This window comes from Seriola dumerili, unplaced genomic scaffold (assembly GCF_002260705.1).
Source record: "Seriola dumerili isolate Sdu_G_001 unplaced genomic scaffold, Sdu_1.0 BDQW01000110.1, whole genome shotgun sequence".
Classification (NCBI taxonomy): Eukaryota; Metazoa; Chordata; class Actinopteri; order Carangiformes; family Carangidae; genus Seriola; species Seriola dumerili.
Window position 1 is genome coordinate 2,884,898 of NW_019174365.1, and position 17,483 is coordinate 2,902,380.

Consider the following 17,483-nt stretch of genomic DNA (forward strand, 5'->3'; position numbering starts at 1 on the left):
GGTGGTGCAATTTTACCATTTGTCCAGGTGACAGCCAGGTGTTGACAGATAAGAAAGCTAAGCGAGGAATCATACAGGAAAAGGGAGGCAAAGAAATGAGAGGTGGGATGGAGGGAAGAGGAATATGGGGAGTGACAGAGGATAATTTATTATTCTAATGTTTTGTCTTTCATTCATTTCTATGTACCCATCCCAGTATTCTCAGCTCATCGGTCCGTCACTCTCCTTGCATCGGCACTCTTTATCTTTGGTTTCTTTATCTCTGGTTTCTTTGGTTTGTCTGTTTGTTTGACAGCTGGGAGGTCTGCCACCATGCCGTACCTGTCAAAGCCTGTCACAAACCTCTTTCTGCCCTGCGGGTACACACACACACACACACACACACACACAGAACATAGACAGAGAGAAAGAAGTGGAAGCAGAAGAGGTTTTTCTGAATTAATGTACATGTACGATAGATAAACAGATGGCATGTCATCGAATCAAGTCAGGATTCCTCTAATGAACGGGATTTGGAAAACCAGGATATTGTTCAGACAGTTGTTGATTTTCAAACTGTCCACAGAGCAGCCTTGTTGTTGTCAGTACACATTAACTATATTCTGCACATTCAGTCCGGTTAGCCTGCAGATTGAATACATACCCACAACTGTCACCACAATGCCCAACCAGATCCAGCTCTCCTGACCTGCTTTCCCGTTGAATATACCACTGAGGAGTGTATTGAAGAGTTGTAGGTGGATTTGTTCTGGTTAAGCTGGAAAAAAAAGTTCTCTCTGAATGTTTCCATGTTGACTCATCTTCATTTTCACAGGCAGAAATGAAATTCCAGAAGTGCTGGCAATAAGGACACACAGTGACTGATAGAAATCACCTGCACATGATTTGAAACACAGAGGTGTGTTCACAGAAAAGGACATGATTTATCAGCTGATTACTGCTATCTTCATTGGAGAAAGTAAGTGATATGAACAAACTGAATTACTTTACTGACTTACTAAATTCTCTCATAAGCTATGTTTGCCGGCTGACATCAACCCTTTGACCCTTCTGCAGCTCAGTTTTGGCTCCTTCTTATGTCAGTGCTGGGAGTTATTAAGAGTTTGTTGTTTTTCCACGGTTGCCGTCATCAAATGTCCCTGGTGCTGTTTTTCATTGAAAAATGAAGTGAAATGAAATGAAACACTCAACCTTTCTTTCCTCCGTGCTCTTCATCATCACAACATCCTTCACAGAGAGTGATGTGATACAGATGCTTAACTCACATATGATGCAGATACATAATAATACCGGAAAATCCAATCCACCCAGGACGCAAAATAGTGTCGAGCAACAGAGCTCTGGCTTGCAGAATAAAATATTACATAATAAACACTATAGGCACAAAGAACAGCTGATGTGTTATGACTCCAGCTCTGGTTTCATTTTAAAAATAACAAATTATTTGCAAGCACATGTATTTGTTAGTTCACAGTTCCTGTGTAAACATATATCCTCTAACTACTTAAAGGCCTCGGGAATGAGCTGTGTCGGCCTTTGGGAATCGGCTGACTGAGAGTCTCCTTCATTAATCTGAGGCCTCTGACAACTGTCTGTCAGCAGCTGAGGGGGATTTCCACACTTTCAGTCGCTGGTTGTCTTTGAGAGCAAAACCATTCATTAGCGCAAAGCATGAATTTTGACGCGGGATCTCTCATCAGCGGCTGCTTTGACGTCCAGCGTCTCCAAGTCAACTCAGGTGTTTCCCTGTCTGCGTTTCAGCACATAAATTAGAGGCAGACAGATTCACAGTTGCACACCGACACTCACACCTCCAGGTAGACAGTCTCCACTAAGTCACTTTAAACTCAGGCCTAAAAACATTGTTAAGCTGTCTGCACAAACACCGAATGTAAACAGTCAGTGACAGAAAATAGTAGCTACACAAAAGCTTTGAGCTGACAGTGCTGACACTTCAATAAAAGAATCTGCAGAGGGCAAACACCCACATGTCGTCATTATATCTGATACAGCTTAACAACAACTGCCTGATGACAGTCAAGTGCAAGTCTGCGAGTTTATCTTTGCCTACATTGTGTTTTAGACTTTGTTCTGTTGCAAACTGCTAGCTAGCTACTAACCTTGTCTGACTGCCCACAATAAACAGAGCCAACAGCCGACTGCTATGGGCCGAGAAATGACGCTTATCAGTGAAAATGACCCAAAACAGTGACGCACACTGCAGAGTTTGTTGATAATTCTCTGTGGGTTTGTCACTACGATCGACCGTAAAACAAAGTCAATTCATCCATTGAATAAAAATTTTCGATTGGAGCATTGGAGCTAAAATGTGATTAACATAAACCAGATTAGTCAACAACAGTAATCAGCTGGAAGATGATGTGAGAAACATGGAAAATTCTTACTCCTCAACATGGGAGCAACCCACACAGCAACGTCTGACACATTTCCGTTCAGCACATATAGTATATGTGACATACAGTGACTTTTTATGTGGCCGAAGTCTCCTGTGATGTTAAACTACAGGGTTAAAGCTCAGCATCCGTGTCCATGAGCATAAAACTTTAACAGTGGTTTTCTTTCAAAGAGGCTTAATGAGTAATAAATAGGCTATACGATATTTGAGTAGGAAATCCCCTGGTTTGATGCTAAAGGATGAACATTATGTGTGTTCATAGATTTCGTGATTGCATGTTTGTAATGTCTATGTGTGGCATGTAGACCTACTGTGGTTGCGTGCTTATATGTGTGTCGGTGGGGGTTTGCTTTCTATGTGGGTGCAACGCTCCAGTTGCACATCCCAAACTTAGATGTTTGAGATGGTCTCTCTCTCTGGCTGCCTTACTGTCATGCAATGCCGTGACATGACTTTATTGCATGAACATTCACCGTGCTAAAGTATAGACTCGTCATCGCTGGGGACAGATCTGTATCTCAATAAATCTACCAGACTTCTGAGCTCAAACGATGCCACATAACGTTTGCCGAGTGATATTCACAAGATGAAACAAAAGTCAAAGGCTTCTGCTCTCAGCGTCTCTTTATTTTTCTCTCACGCCTCTCTTTGTTTCATTTTCCACTGCATGATGAATGGCTGCTGTTATGTTGCAATGAGTGTGCATCTGTGCTTGTGTGCTGTATGTATAGATGTTTGCATGCATCCACAATCCCTTTCTGCCATCCTGTCCCCCGCTGTCGTAACAGTTGCTCTCCTTTCATCATTGTTGCTCAGGAAAAACACCACACATGTTCTCATTCCCAATGTAGGAGGCTTATGCAGCCTCACTCGCCTGATTCACTCACCACCTCCATTGTGTTGGCTCATGTTGTGAAGTTGCTCATCTTCATTCATATTTTCATACCCTGATTCAAATATTATGCTGATTTCAGACCACCATCCTGCTGTACTCTGGGGGTCCTGGAGATACAGGGGGTCCCCTCTCCCACTCACTTTCACCAAGAGCAGATGGCCCTGGCTGGGCTGGACTGTGTGAATGAGCCCCTATTGTCTCTGGATGTAGCGTAGCCGCCTAGCCCAGATGGCTTTTGTACCTTTTGTGTCTATGCTGACTTTCTGTAGAGTGAGACAGTGTGTGCTGTCTGCTTCAGTGGGTGGTAGCCCTCTGCTCGCTTTCATTAGCCTCTCTCTCTCTCTGTCTCTTTGTCTCTTGCTCTCTTGTTTCTCAATGTGTCAATTCAGTTCACTTCAAACAAGCTTTATTGGCATAACAGTGAAGTGCAGTGAACACTGTCAAAACAAAATAAACATCTAAGTATATGTTTTAAGTAGAGCCCCACTTTTTGAGAATACAAAATTAATTTAAGGTGGTCTCACACTTCTGGACCCCACTGTATATGGCCAAAAGTATGTGGACACACAAACTACGAAGTGGACATCCAAGAATTACGCCCACACATAACAACTGAGCATCTAATTCCAAAAACATAAGTATTAATATGCGGCTACAACAGCCTTCACTGGAAACTGGCTGCAGAGAATTCCTCCCATTCATTCACAAGAGCATTCATTCATTCAGGGCAATAAGACCTGGCTTGAGTTCCAGTTCATCCCAAAGGCGGTGTATTTGATATTATTTTATTATTCTTATTTCATCTTTATTATTGATTATTTCAGAGCTCTTTGCAGACCACTGTAGTTCTTTCAGACCAAACTCAGGAAATTTTTTTTTTTTTTTTTTTAACTCACTCTGCACATAGGAACATGGTCATGTTAAAACAGAAAAGGATCTTTCCCCCAAAATGCTGGAAAGACTATATTCAAATCTAACAGCTCAAGACCACAAATACTCAAAAGTATGTGGACAAAGGTCTCCACATACTTTTGGCCATATGGTCTATAGTCACAAAGCTTAATTTAATTCATAAATTTAAGTCGTATTTTTCTTATCAGAATTTTTCATGCATTTTCTGTCGTATTTAAGTTGTTGTTTAAAGTTGTTATTGATGCCATTTTAATTTCCATTGAGGATTATTGTTTAAAATGTACTTGCTGTTTTTTTAATTATCAAATGTTCCACTCAGTATATACCTTGGTCATGGCTCTTTATCAAGCAAATTTAAGGAAATATTATAAAAAATGTTTATGTTGTTTTGGTAAAAAAAAAAAAAAAAAACTATAATCAGAAAAAAAACAAAAGGTCCCATCGATGAAGACCATGTGATACGGTTGAAAGATCAAGAAAAGCAAGTAAGTGTACCTTGAGTTAGGGTTGGCTTGCCAAACTGTCATATAGTTCACAGTAATGCAGACATCCATTTAGAGCAGAGAAACAAAGCCATGTAGTTAACATTAAAGTAAAAAGGTTATTACTGATTATGATGCAAATGTGTTGTCTCATCTGCATGATTCAATTTGCTATCACGTTGTTCCATCTGGATGTGAAGCTTACAGTATGTGTCCAGACCTACATGATGTCTGGTCCCATTATTTAACGAGCATTAGCAAATGCTAAAAGCATCCTTTTTCTGTGTGTCCGTGTGTGTGTGTGTGTGTGTGTGTGTGTGTGTGTGTGTGTGTTAATGCACAACCATCTAAACATGTTGTTTTGTTTAAGCTGTTTTGTGGAATTCGGTATTGTGGTGGTGGTGATTGCTGAGTTTGCCATTTAAAGCTGCATTTTTTCTCCATACCCTGGCTTAATGTTGAAAACCACACACACACACACACACACACACACACACACACACACACACACACACACACACACACACACACACACACACACACACACACACACACACCTCTATAGCTCTCAGAACACACATCCGAACAGTGGGGTCTACGTCAGTGTGTCAGTCTCTGTTTGTGTGTGTGTGTGTGTGTGTGTGTGTGTGTGTGTGTGTGTGCTCCCTCTTGTGTCATCTTCACCAAACCGCAAAAAGTCACATCAGTGCACCACCTCGCTGCTCCTCTCATTTCCATGTAACAGCTAATTTACTGCTCAAATCAAGTCAAGATGTCTAATGAATCTACACGTCTATGTTAACAGAGACCGAGGATGACCCCTCATTCTGTACTACACACACACACACACACACACACACACACACACCACCGTTAGCGTGCACTGATCTCGTCCTACGGAGGCATCATGTGTTCGCTCATGCCCTCAGGGCCCACCACAGCACAATGCCAGGCTTCAGAGCGTTGGCTAAATCCCTGCCAGAGACAGTCAGGCTGTCTGCCTGGCAGGCTGGCACTTCTGCTGACTGTATTTACAGCAACCTCTGGAAGAAAAGGATCTGATTACCACAAGGAATATATACAACTCATCAATCAGCAGGCAGACGGGGAGGGAGAGAGACAACAAGAGGCAAACAGACAGACAGAGAGAGATAGAGAGAGAGAAAGGAGTATGGTTCAACGTTGTGTTTTTATTGGTGCTTTTAAACCTTCACACACACACATGCAGCCGTGCATACAAGCACAGACACACACACAGACGAACTCAGACACTCAGACACTTTGAGTCTTTCTGGCAGGGGATGTGGGTCCAGAGAGCAGTGTGGTGTTTCAGTTTCAATCTTGCACTCAGATCAGATCAAATACACAAGTCGGCAACTAAAGATGATGTCACTATCCCACAGCTGTCCCTACCACTCAGTGCTACACTACACTGTGTGTGTTTGTGTGTGTGTATGTGTGCGTGTGTGTGTGTGTATGTATGTGTTTCTGTGTGTGTGCCTGTGAAAACCTCCACTGAGGTCAAATTGGGCTCTCTCTCTCTGTCTCCCTCTCTTCTTTCAAAACTCTGGGGATCCTTCAGGCCGTGCTGAAAGCTATGGTCCGGATCAAGTTCCCTCTGTGCGTATGTGAGACACACACACACACACACACATATACACTTACACGCACACATACACACACATACTGTATACTACAATTCTAGCTGCCGGGAATGGCATGAGAAGAGAGTGGGAAAGGGAGGGGAAATGGGGGAGAAGTGGGGATGCTTTTACAGCAGACCCATCACAAACCATCAGAGGATAAGAGTATTTTATTCACACATAACTGTATACTGAGCGTGTGCATGTGTGGAAATAGAGAGAAACTCAATAAGGACAGTGTCGTACTTGAGTGCTGTTTTCAAGTGCGTCTGCCTCTTTCATTCAGTTTTGTTAAACTTAATACTTTTTCTCTTTTGTTTTGAAGCCATTTACTTGCTTCCTCTGATAAATTACATGATGATAAATGAATCACAATTAAAATTAAAACACATTTAACTTTTACAACTTTATTATACCTACAACATAAACACACTTGTGATTATTATACTTAGCAAAAATAGATCAGAAACAGATTTAGTCCGTGGACATAGTTTGTCTTTGTCTACTATAGAGAATGTAATCAAATATTTCAATTAAAATATTGGTTCTAGTGTAAAATCTTTCTCTCTTATGTCATACAAGCACAGTGATGAAGACTATTGTAAAAGCCCTGTGCCACCGTGCATCCTTGTTAGTTGACCTCTGAATGGTTTTTGGACATATAATAAATTTACCTTTAAAGCTCTTTTAACACAATCACTAAAAATCAAGTTTCTGTGTTGGACTGTGGTGATACTCCATCCAATATCACTGACATTACTGATGTGATGCATCTTCTATATGCAATATTGTGTCCTTTTAAAAGCTGGTGGGTCATCTGTAAATGTTGGGGAATTCTTCAGAGATCATCATTTGTCTTAACCGTGTTACTTTAAATGCCACAGATTATGAAATTCACTTTTCTGTTATGGCCTCCAACTTTTAGAATAGGTTGTACATTTTTAAAACAATTTCCCCTCAGACTAAGAACTCATTACTATTGTTTTATATAAAAATATTTTCAAAGCAAGTGTAACATTATTTTAGAAAAACCTTTCAGTTTTCTAACATGATGAGAAAGAGATCACATACACTGGCATAACAGCACAACAGCGCATTTAATATAACATAACTACTTTACGCTGATTAATTTATGGAGGTTAACGCACCAGAGGTTGAAAGCTTCCTGGAAGTGAAACATGAGTGTTCATGCTATAACTGTGCACAGCTGAGTGCATGCACTTCAATATTTGTATTTAAGCCATTTTTTGCATGGAGGACTTTTAGAGGGCTGTTATATTATATCTGCTTTGTTTTAATTAAAGCTTTTGTGTGTTTCTCCCATCACTAGGACAGGCAGTACATGAACTGACAGACACTCAAGCAACATGGCTCAACATACAGTTTCAAATTTGGCATTACTTAACGTTGCAATAGCTTTCTTTAGCCTTAGTTGGTGCACTAACTAAAAAAGAAAACCAAACAAAGGCAAAGCATGGAAGAGATCTTTTTTATAGATTTCTTTACACGGTATTTGTGTAGTACAAATACAGTTTTGTCGTAATAAAGTTCTGTATTTTAATCAAGTCCTTTTCGTTGACGTGTCAAGTTCTGTCAATTTTTCTGCAAATAAACACAACACAGGCACATTGAGAAATTGTCAAAATAAATAACCAGTCATTAAGAAGAGAAATATTCCTTTGAAATCAAATTCTGGTATTGCTTCCTTTCATGTTTTTCTAAGCCTGCTGTCTCTCTAACACTCAACATAAAGCAATAAATAATTCAGAGCAGCACATGCTTCCTATCCCTGTATGAAAGTCTCATTTATTCAATTAGAGATAATATTGAACAGTTGAATCTCGAGCATTATAGTTAGAATCAGGACAACAATTTCAGAATTCGTGAAAATAACTAACTAAATAAAAACTTGAATCTGACTTTTTCCACATGGCAAATTTTAAGTGGTTTGGATAAAACTAAAAATGTGCTTTTTGGAGTAAAACACATCAGATTTTTTATTGTTCAAAAATGCAGCATTGCTCACTCCCTCTTCCATCTCACCCTGCTTTGCTTTAGGTGCTGTGCAGGGTTCAGCTGCATGGCAGGGAGGGGTTGGAGGTCACAGTATAGCTCTCTGTGTGGGTGTCTAGGTTGACTTTTGACCTCCAGTGACCTGCTGAACAGCAGCCAAACTGGTCACCTAACTGGGAGCAGAGAGAAACCCCAAAGGTCAGGTGAAAAAGAGGGAAAGAGCGTCTTCTAAGCCACTTTCTCTACTTAATTTCTTTATCTTTCTGACTGCACAAAAAACATTTACAAAATCTAAGCCCTTCATTTAGCAACAAGAGTGAAGTAAAAGATGCTTATTTTCTTACTAACACAAGTGTCTTTGGAATTTATGCACCAGGCTTTTAAGAGGTTTCCAGGGCCCAGCGATCATGAAACTCACTCAACAGATAAATGACCATGTAAACATTCCAATCAAGTAGAAAGGAAAACAACAAAACGACAGGGACTTGTTTTTTTTTCACCACAAACAGCAGGAATTTCTAAATCTTGCACATTCACATCTTATTAATCAGACAGATACATCATATTTTCCCTGATATTTTATTGCTTTCTGTTCTCCAGTAACTCACCTGTCTATTTTTTTCATCACCATATTTTTGCTTCTTGCTGTATTTTATTGCTGAACCTCAATCTCTCATCTTCTCTATCATCCATGTGCTGTTTACCTCTTTACACTTGAATGGTCCCTTAGTACTTGTGTTTGGAAAGAGGAATATATCTTTTAACAAAAGATAAAACATATGCTATGGCATATTTTTCAACCAAACCACCACTTCTTCTCCTAGGGCCCCTCTTCATCCCTTCATCCTTCCCATTCACCCCCCCACCCCCTCTCTCATCAAGGGTCATTTGCTCAGTTTCCTGACTGCTTCTCCTGGCTTTTCCTCTGCATCGCTGATTGGAGAATTTCTACTAGGATTTGATTGGTCAGGGCATTTGGCACCTCCCCTTGTTGACAGCCATGAAAACACCTCCCATTTTTCTGGGGACACTCCTTCTTACTTCTAGGAGGGCCTCCTCCTCTGACTCTCCACCTCTTTTTAGGTGCTCCTCCTCCACTACAAAGAACAAGTGTGTGAGCGCCACCTGGTGGACTACACCACTCACTCTGCACCACGCTGCTTAACAACTCACACTGTTCTGCACTAAATACAACACAAAATAAATGACAACAACCATATAGATCCTAAACTAAAGTGATAGATTTATGAATGAAGTGAGTGAAGAAGGACTGCTAAATTGAGAAAAGGTAGCTTAAGATATAGGAATAAACAAGCAGCTCCTACAAACAAATCTGTAAACTCTGGATTTGATCATTCAAACATAGAGTGCCCTCTAGTGATTTCATAATGAAACTTCCCAACAGTTAAACCTAAATTAAGTTAGTAAAAAAAATAAGGGCAAAAAAAATAAATTATTCTTGTCAGTATTTACTATACCAAAGATGCACTTATGTTCTTAAAGTAATAAGACAGAAACTTTACAGGGAGCATTCAATAATGTGTCCTGGGGAGGCAAAAACCACAGTTATGTTCTCAGCTCCAAAGCTTTGTGTACATGCATAGTTGTACCAAGGCACAGGCAAGCTAAACCTATGCTTACTTCAGTGGTAACTAATAAGGTTGGGATTGAGGGCCAGTGACAGGTTGGGTGAGTCGGAAGGTCAGAAAGAGAAAGGCCTTGTTGGTTTTGGTCTTTTCTTAAGACTTGTTGGCAATAAGAAAAATATAGAATATTGTCGGGCCAGTCCTTTAAGTAATACCATCATGTCTCATCCTGTTTTTCTACAGGTTAACTACCTTTCATTAGAAGGAAACCAACCCAGATAATTTACAGTCTTTTCCTGGGCTGATTTCAGTGTGTGTGTTGGGGGGGGTTTCAGATTCTGCTTACAGCTCCAAAAATGCTCAGGCCTCTGAATGTGTAACATGTTAAATACTTAAGCATAAAACTCCTGCTGTCTTTCTGGGGAAAGACATTAAAGTACCACTCCCTGTGTGCGTCCATGTCTGTCTCCTGGACTTTCTATAAGCTCAAAGATTTAATTTTTTATGATTTATGATTTTATGATTTTTTTATTGGATGTAGTCATATGACAGACAAGAATCCATCATCATCGCCACAGTCACAACAACACTACTCAGGATTACACTGGCCACACATACTGTACTGTAGTATGAGCCTGTGCGTCTGTCTGCCCGGCGTCAGAGCGTCTTCCCATATATCATAATGCAGTGATCCGGCAGAAATGGATTTGATCATTGATAAAACTATAACCCGTCACAAGGGCTTGATGAATGTGTCTCCTCGCTGAGTGTACGGGCATGTAAAGTGTTGTGATGATGACCCGGCTGATGTCTAAGTGAGGGGGAAGATAAAACTGGGCATAAATCAGCTCAACAGGGGGATAACAGCACATTCCCACAAATCATCCTGGGAATCTGAGTGTGTCCCAGTCCTGGAGAGGAATTCTGGGAACGCTGCCAGATCCCAGACGCAGAGAGACAGACGAGGATCAGCAGTGTCATTGTGGACTGTTTCGCTCTGCTTCCTGTTTCTGTCCCTTTTCGTCTCTTGTTTGGATCTGCCTGTATTAATTTTTTCCTCTGTCAGTTTTCCTTCATGATTAGCTTTACTGGAGTCCACAAAAAGTAATTTATTGGACAAACAGATAAATGGTTCAGGAAATTAAGCAGTCTACATGCCTCATATACAGAATATACAAGTATATGAAACATGGATGCAAGATTAGCCAAAAAACATTATTATTTATGGGATGGTTGTGGTGTATTAAATCAAAAACCCTGCAGGGCTATATTTCAGTCAAGAAGACACCGTCTGTTTTCAAGCAAGTGGACTACACAGAGAGGCAGAGGGGAGGGGAGGGAGAGGAGGCCAAAAGCAGGAAAATGGAAAGATGAAAAGGCCGCCGGGGTGGCGAGGGATGCACATTAAAAACATTAAGAAAAGAGAATTACATCGGCAGAGAACAAGGTCTTTGAGGGAGTGCTCAGAGAGCTCGGTGAAAGAACAAAGGGAGAGCTTGAAGTATAGGGAAGCCCTCAGCGGATAAGACTCTGGATAAGTGTCGGAGACAGGATCGTAAATCCTGAACCCCATAGTCTGCACGCTGGGGCCAGGGTCAGAGAGGAAGAACACAAAGAGAAAGGCTGAGGAGAGGTGGGAGGTGATAATATAGAAAGATAGACTGAAACCATAGCCATAAAAAAACAGCTTAAGGTTGATACTCAATGACTAAAACCAGATGCAATTCAGATACTTCACCGCTGGGATGCTTTCAGCCACTCTGTTAAATGCCGTCTGTGCTCAGAGATGGGACTGAACATGGCAACATGGCAAATGGCAACAATGTCAGGGTCATAACGCATGGATCAAATTAAGGGCTGTCATTTTTTACCCTGTGTCTCACACCAGGCATTCCTCACATTCTGTCTTCTTGGGCATGCAAATACAGCTCCAATGAGTCATGTGTGCATCTAAATACACTATCGACACCTTTAAAACAGGAATGGTGGGTGACATCACTCCTCTGTTGCAAATACTTGTCAAAGCTGAATTGTCCAACAGTTGCTATTGACGCAAATGAATAAAAGGTAAAAGAAGCAGAGAGGGGGAAGAAATACCTCATCTTATGCTCACCTGTCAGAGGTTTAGTCTATGCTCTTTCCAAAGACGTTTACCCTAAAACAACACCAAAAACACACGACTGCAAGATAGAAAATGAGTAAATATGAGCAGCTTCTGTTGCGCCACGACACAAAACAAGAGCTACCCCAATTAAAGGTCTACTTCAGGAGAAAATAATCCTAATGATTACATCAGTTATCTCAGCCTGGGCTTGGAGAAAAATTATAACAATAAAGCCTGCATAACAAACTAGATGTTGAAAGATGTAGCCACTTACTTGACATGGAGGGTTGAATGAAAAAATGCTGTGGAGCTGCATTATAGGAAGTGCAGTGTTTTTGGACTGGAGTGTCAGGATACCTTGACCTCTGTTGCATTAAGTAACGCAGCTTCATAGAAGTGCAAAGCTAAATACTATTTACTCCGGTTTCAGTAACATTTTCTAAAATAGTGTAACGCCCAGCTGTTTTGCTAACAAGAACAGACATAATGGCATTATTCTGGGTTAATATCCCCCTTTTGACAGGATTAAAAAAGCATGCTATGACATATTACTGAAAGAATAACGTTGGTTATATTTGACAATTTTCTTATTGTCAATTATATTAGTTTTCACAGCTTGAGATTGTGTTCCTCTTGTAACTTTTCCCCTTTGCCATTCTAACCATTGCAAATTATATTTGTAGCTTTTCATTAACTTTATAGGCACTCTCCAAAGCATGCTAATAAAACTTCACTGATTGTTGATTGACTGAGTGTGCAAGTCCATCTCAACTATAAGTTTCAAATGAATCTTTTACAAAGGAAAAGAGAAGTGACAAGCAGAACGAAGACAAAAACATCAATGTGTATAACCAGGACCAGGGAAGAGGTTTTAAGTTGGGGGTGCTGTAGTGGGAGGAGCATTTTACCACAACTCATACAATACAATCCATACAATTACAACATAGGCCTACAAAAATACTACTACACACACACCAAAAAAGCAGCAGCAGCAGCAACAACAACAACAGCAGCAGCCAAGTCTATAAAAAAAGGACTCAGAAATGCTATTGCACAATAATAGCTCACAATAATGCTATAACATTGCAACACACACGTCCATAAGCCCATTGCACACAGCACACAAAACATATCCAAATATGCACAATTTTTTCAACAAAGATACAGTATATCAGTGTCATGTTAAGAGTATTTGACAACTGAATACTAGACTGCTCAGCATCAGCTTACAATACTACACCACCAAATGTATGCCTCTATTGTGACTAATAGGTCCAAAAACCCATTGCACACAAGAACATATGCAAATACAAATACCACATTTTTTCAACAAAATTACTGTATATCTGTGCGACGTTCAGCTGAATATTAAACTGCTCGGCGGCAGCTTAAACCAAATAACTTACCTTGGGCTGCAGAGAATGTGCTCCAGTAGATAAAATAATCCAAATGTGGCCATCAGGATGGCCTGGGTCCTGCTCCTCGGGGCACCAAACAAACCCATTTCCCTCTGCTGCCTCTTCACGCAAGCAAAACACAACCTGACCACACTCCGTCACATAATGAAGCCGCTTCCTTTTAGCAAACCAAGTTGGTGTAAATGCACGGCTGAAAGTTTCTTTCCCAAAACGTCTGGCCGGAAAACTGAAGTTGGGTGGCTGGAGAGGCTCCTCAAATGCCGCCAAGCCAGTCCTAGCCTGACACCTGTTAGCAGCAGGCCCCTCAATGGTGGCGGTGCTAACGGTGATGCTGCGGAGGCAGTCTCCTTCACCCAGGAAAAACGATGCAGGTGGAGCCGCTCTCCCGCGAGGGCTGAACTTCATTTGTGCTCTCTCTGGCTGGTGGTTTGCCAAAAAAAAATCTGCAAGACGCTTTTCCTCCATTGTGATTCAATCCTTCGATTAGCTATCAATGCTACAGCAGCCGGATGTAAACTTAGGAACCCTACTACAGAGTTGTCATGACCCGCCCTACACTGCCTCTGATTGGCTAATGATCGTTACCTTCGCTGGTTGGATTGATTAGGTCAAGGCATGTGGCGTGAGGATGGTTAGGGTCATGGTAAGAACAGAGACAGTAGAGAAACAGAGGTACTTTGGTAAGAAGTCATTTTGAGCCACAGTACAACTGGCCATGTCGACACTACAACAACATTATGCTCTCGCTAGGGGGCGCTAGCTCCCGCGGCCGTGTGTTGGCCAACTGTTCCTTTCAGTGCTTTCAATGCTGCTGGTCCTGTTTTTCTCCATGATTCCATTAAAATACCCTTGTAATCTTCCCAGTTCATTAGTGCAAACAAGAATTTGTTCTTAACTGATACAACCAACGTGGATATAATTAATTAAGGGTGTGGTAAAAAGAAAAACAACATAAATTGAACTGGACAATACGTTATATCACATATATTGTATATGAATGGTAGTGCCATTCACTCTTTCCATTGAACACCTGTTTTTATTTTAGTTTTTCTATGACCTCCTCTCATGTTTCTGCTTCAATAAAAAAAAATGCAGCCCAATTAGGACATACATACCTTTTCAAATATATTCTTCAGGACTGATTACTGAGTCAGGAATTTGTAGAGCGTAAATGAAGCCGAGGCTGACATATATGTGTATGTGTCTGTTTCTGCACGTGTATGTGTGTAGTTGTCTGTATCACATGAAACATGTGACGTATGTTTCCAGGGGTCTTTAATAGCAGGGGATAGTGTGGTAAGTAGGAAGTAGGGAATGTGTCCTGTTGCTGTCCTGGGAGAAGATGTCTCTTGCTTTTAACATGTCGACCACAATGTTTCTGTCAGCGCTCCTGATGCTGGGAGGTCTTGGAGGGGCCACAGCATCTGACCTCCAGGTCTATGGGAAATTACTTCACAGTGATAAGACATTGCTGAGCAGCGAAGACGGAAGACACACTGTGAGGAAACAGCCGCACCAAGAAGTAAGAAACATTTAATAAACCCGACTGAGATATTTCATCTATCTTATTGGGTTCTCCTTTAGAGCTGAAACAATTAGTTGATTCATTGATTAGTTGATTGATTAGCTGTCTCTGATTCCAGCTTTTCAAGAGTGAGGATTTGATGTTTTGCTTTGTCATATATGATGCTGAGTTGAATACCTTTGGGTTAGGGGCTGTTGGTGAGTATTTAAAGACCTTTTCAGTATTTTTCAGTATTTTATAGACAAAACAGTTAAATCAGTAATCAATATATTATTTATCTACAGCCCTACTTTCCTCATGTTTTGTACTATAGACAGCGTAATTGACTGAAACTGTTGTTGTAATGCCATATATCTTTTTTTTTTACATGAAAGTGTATCAGCCTATTATGGAAATGGACAAGTCATGTTAAAGTACAGGAAGTCACTGTTTGTGTTAAATATTGTGTTTACAAAACATAATCCTGGAACTGATCTGGTATAAAGTGATATTAAATTCATCCATTTTTATTTTATATGATTATAGCATGACTAGATCCTTACTTTTTCTTTCATTATCTTTATTATTTTTTCTTTTTTTTTCCTTTCATTGAAAATTATACAATTTTTATTATGTTATAAAAAATGATATGAATAGACTGGTCAAGACAACTTGTTGCTCTTTACAGACAAATAGTGAAATCCGCAGGAGTTTGGATCTCGAGAGTTTCAACATGCATGTGACCCCGACCACCAGCAAAATCAGCCTCCCAACCATCATCAGGCTCTACCCGCCCACTGCCAAACCTGTCCACATGCATGCCAACATGCCCATGCGCTTTGGAAGAGAGAGCGATCCTGGTGATGACAGGGCACCAAACTCAAACCCCAACATGCCCCAGAGGTTTGGACGGTCCTGGGAGGTGATTCGAATGTGTGCCGAGTGTCCTGATATCAGAGAAGCACCAAACCCAGCGCTGCCTGAGCGATTAGGGAGAAATAGTCCTTTCTGGATCCTCCTGAGGACTCTGGCCAGTGAACGGTTATTTAACACTGGCTTGCACTGGTAGGTAACTCTTGTCCTTAATGACATTATAAGTTGACTATAAGTTTTGTTATGAAAAACACTGTGCTTTCTTCCCACAGGGCTGAGGATTTCGACTTTACAACCAGCTCAGAAGAGGTGGAGATGGAAGAAAAAACCTTTAAAGGATGAAAGGGGCTGCACAGGCCTACAATCAGGTCTACTATAGCATGTAAATATCAAAGTGTTTTTACTGTAAAGACAAATGTTTTAAAGTTGAATGTTAAAAAAAGCCTAGTGAGTCCAATGATTGAAATTCTTTAGTCCCTTAAACATAATTATATTATTGTGATGGAAAACACATCTTAAAGAATGATAATAAAAGTTTCAAGCAAGTGGTTTGTGTTTATTTTGCACTTTTATATGTTTCTTCTGCAAAATAATATTATGAAATCCTCAGCCCCTTACAGATGGACAGTATCCCTGTGACTTCAAACCTAAAATGTGGGCAATAAATAGTGTTCTGAAGGTTGAATCTAGCTGAGCCACCACCACCTACTCTCTCTCTGCGCTGCAGGAAGCTGTGCCTCTGATATGGTTACTGAATCACACACAGAACATTCTTCCCCTGTGTCTAATGCAAAATAAACACCATGAGGTGGAGCGAATTACTTTACTGAGTGATTCAAAATGTTTTTCATTCAGTTTAAAATGGAAACATCCATTAAACCAGAATTTGTTTCTATAAAGTCATTTTATGTTTAATTCTATAAACCCACTGTTTGGATTTTTTTTCTGGTTATGGGGTTAGTTTTCAGTTCTACATTAACCATCAAGCAAACTGCAGGTGTGTATGAATACTGAGCATCACTAAACAGCAAACTGTTGATACCCAGTGAAACACTATGAATGCAGCAAGGCTTAGTTGCCTTGTTGTGACCAGTGATCGACAAGTGCTTTTTAAATGATGGGATTAAAAGAAAAGTATCCTAACAAGACCGTGCTGCCATAATACCCATCAATATATTAAACAAAATTAATATAAAATAAATATTCTAAATAAGCCTTAGAAAGTATAACCATATGTAACTACTATAAAAAGCCATATGTAGTGCACCACACACTATAACTGCCATGAAGGAAAAATAGAGCCTTGAGCAGGGTTTATTCAGTACAGTGAAACACCACTAGAGGGAGTTAAAACACCAAGTAAAATACTTAGAATATACTGCCCTCTGTCTTTGTACCTTTATACCAATGAGAGGTAAATTAAGACTGCACTGCCCTCTGCTCCCCTCTGTCCTATTTCTCTGTGACATGTTTTTGTCCATCTGAAGTCTGTCCAGATGAGCCAGCTGAGTCTGAAGTGAGCTCAGGGGTCTGTCACAAGGTGCTGGACAACATGAATCATGAAGCAGGACTCTTGCTGGCCAGGTCAGAGGACGGATGAGGTGCTTGTGTATTAACACAGTGGCCTATTAACACAG

The 17,483-nt window shown here is 40.5% G+C and overlaps 1 protein-coding gene across 2 annotated transcripts; it reads left to right on the forward strand.

Moving 5' to 3' along the window:
* Nucleotides 1-292: 292 nt before the first annotated feature.
* LOC111223455 lies at nucleotides 293-16,217 on the forward strand. Of its 2 annotated transcripts, XM_022747611.1 has the most exons (5): nucleotides 293-359; nucleotides 815-958; nucleotides 14,855-14,991; nucleotides 15,662-16,038; nucleotides 16,119-16,217. In XM_022747611.1, exons 2-5 carry the CDS (start codon nucleotides 919-921, stop codon nucleotides 16,186-16,188), a joined length of 624 nt encoding a protein of 207 aa, XP_022603332.1. In that variant the 5' UTR covers nucleotides 293-359; nucleotides 815-918; the 3' UTR covers nucleotides 16,189-16,217. The 2 variants fall into 2 exon arrangements, with proteins under 2 accessions (XP_022603332.1, XP_022603333.1); XM_022747612.1 differs by lacking the exons at nucleotides 293-359; nucleotides 815-958 and having other exon boundaries at nucleotides 14,830-14,991.
* The last annotated feature ends 1,266 nt before the right edge of the window (nucleotides 16,218-17,483 follow it).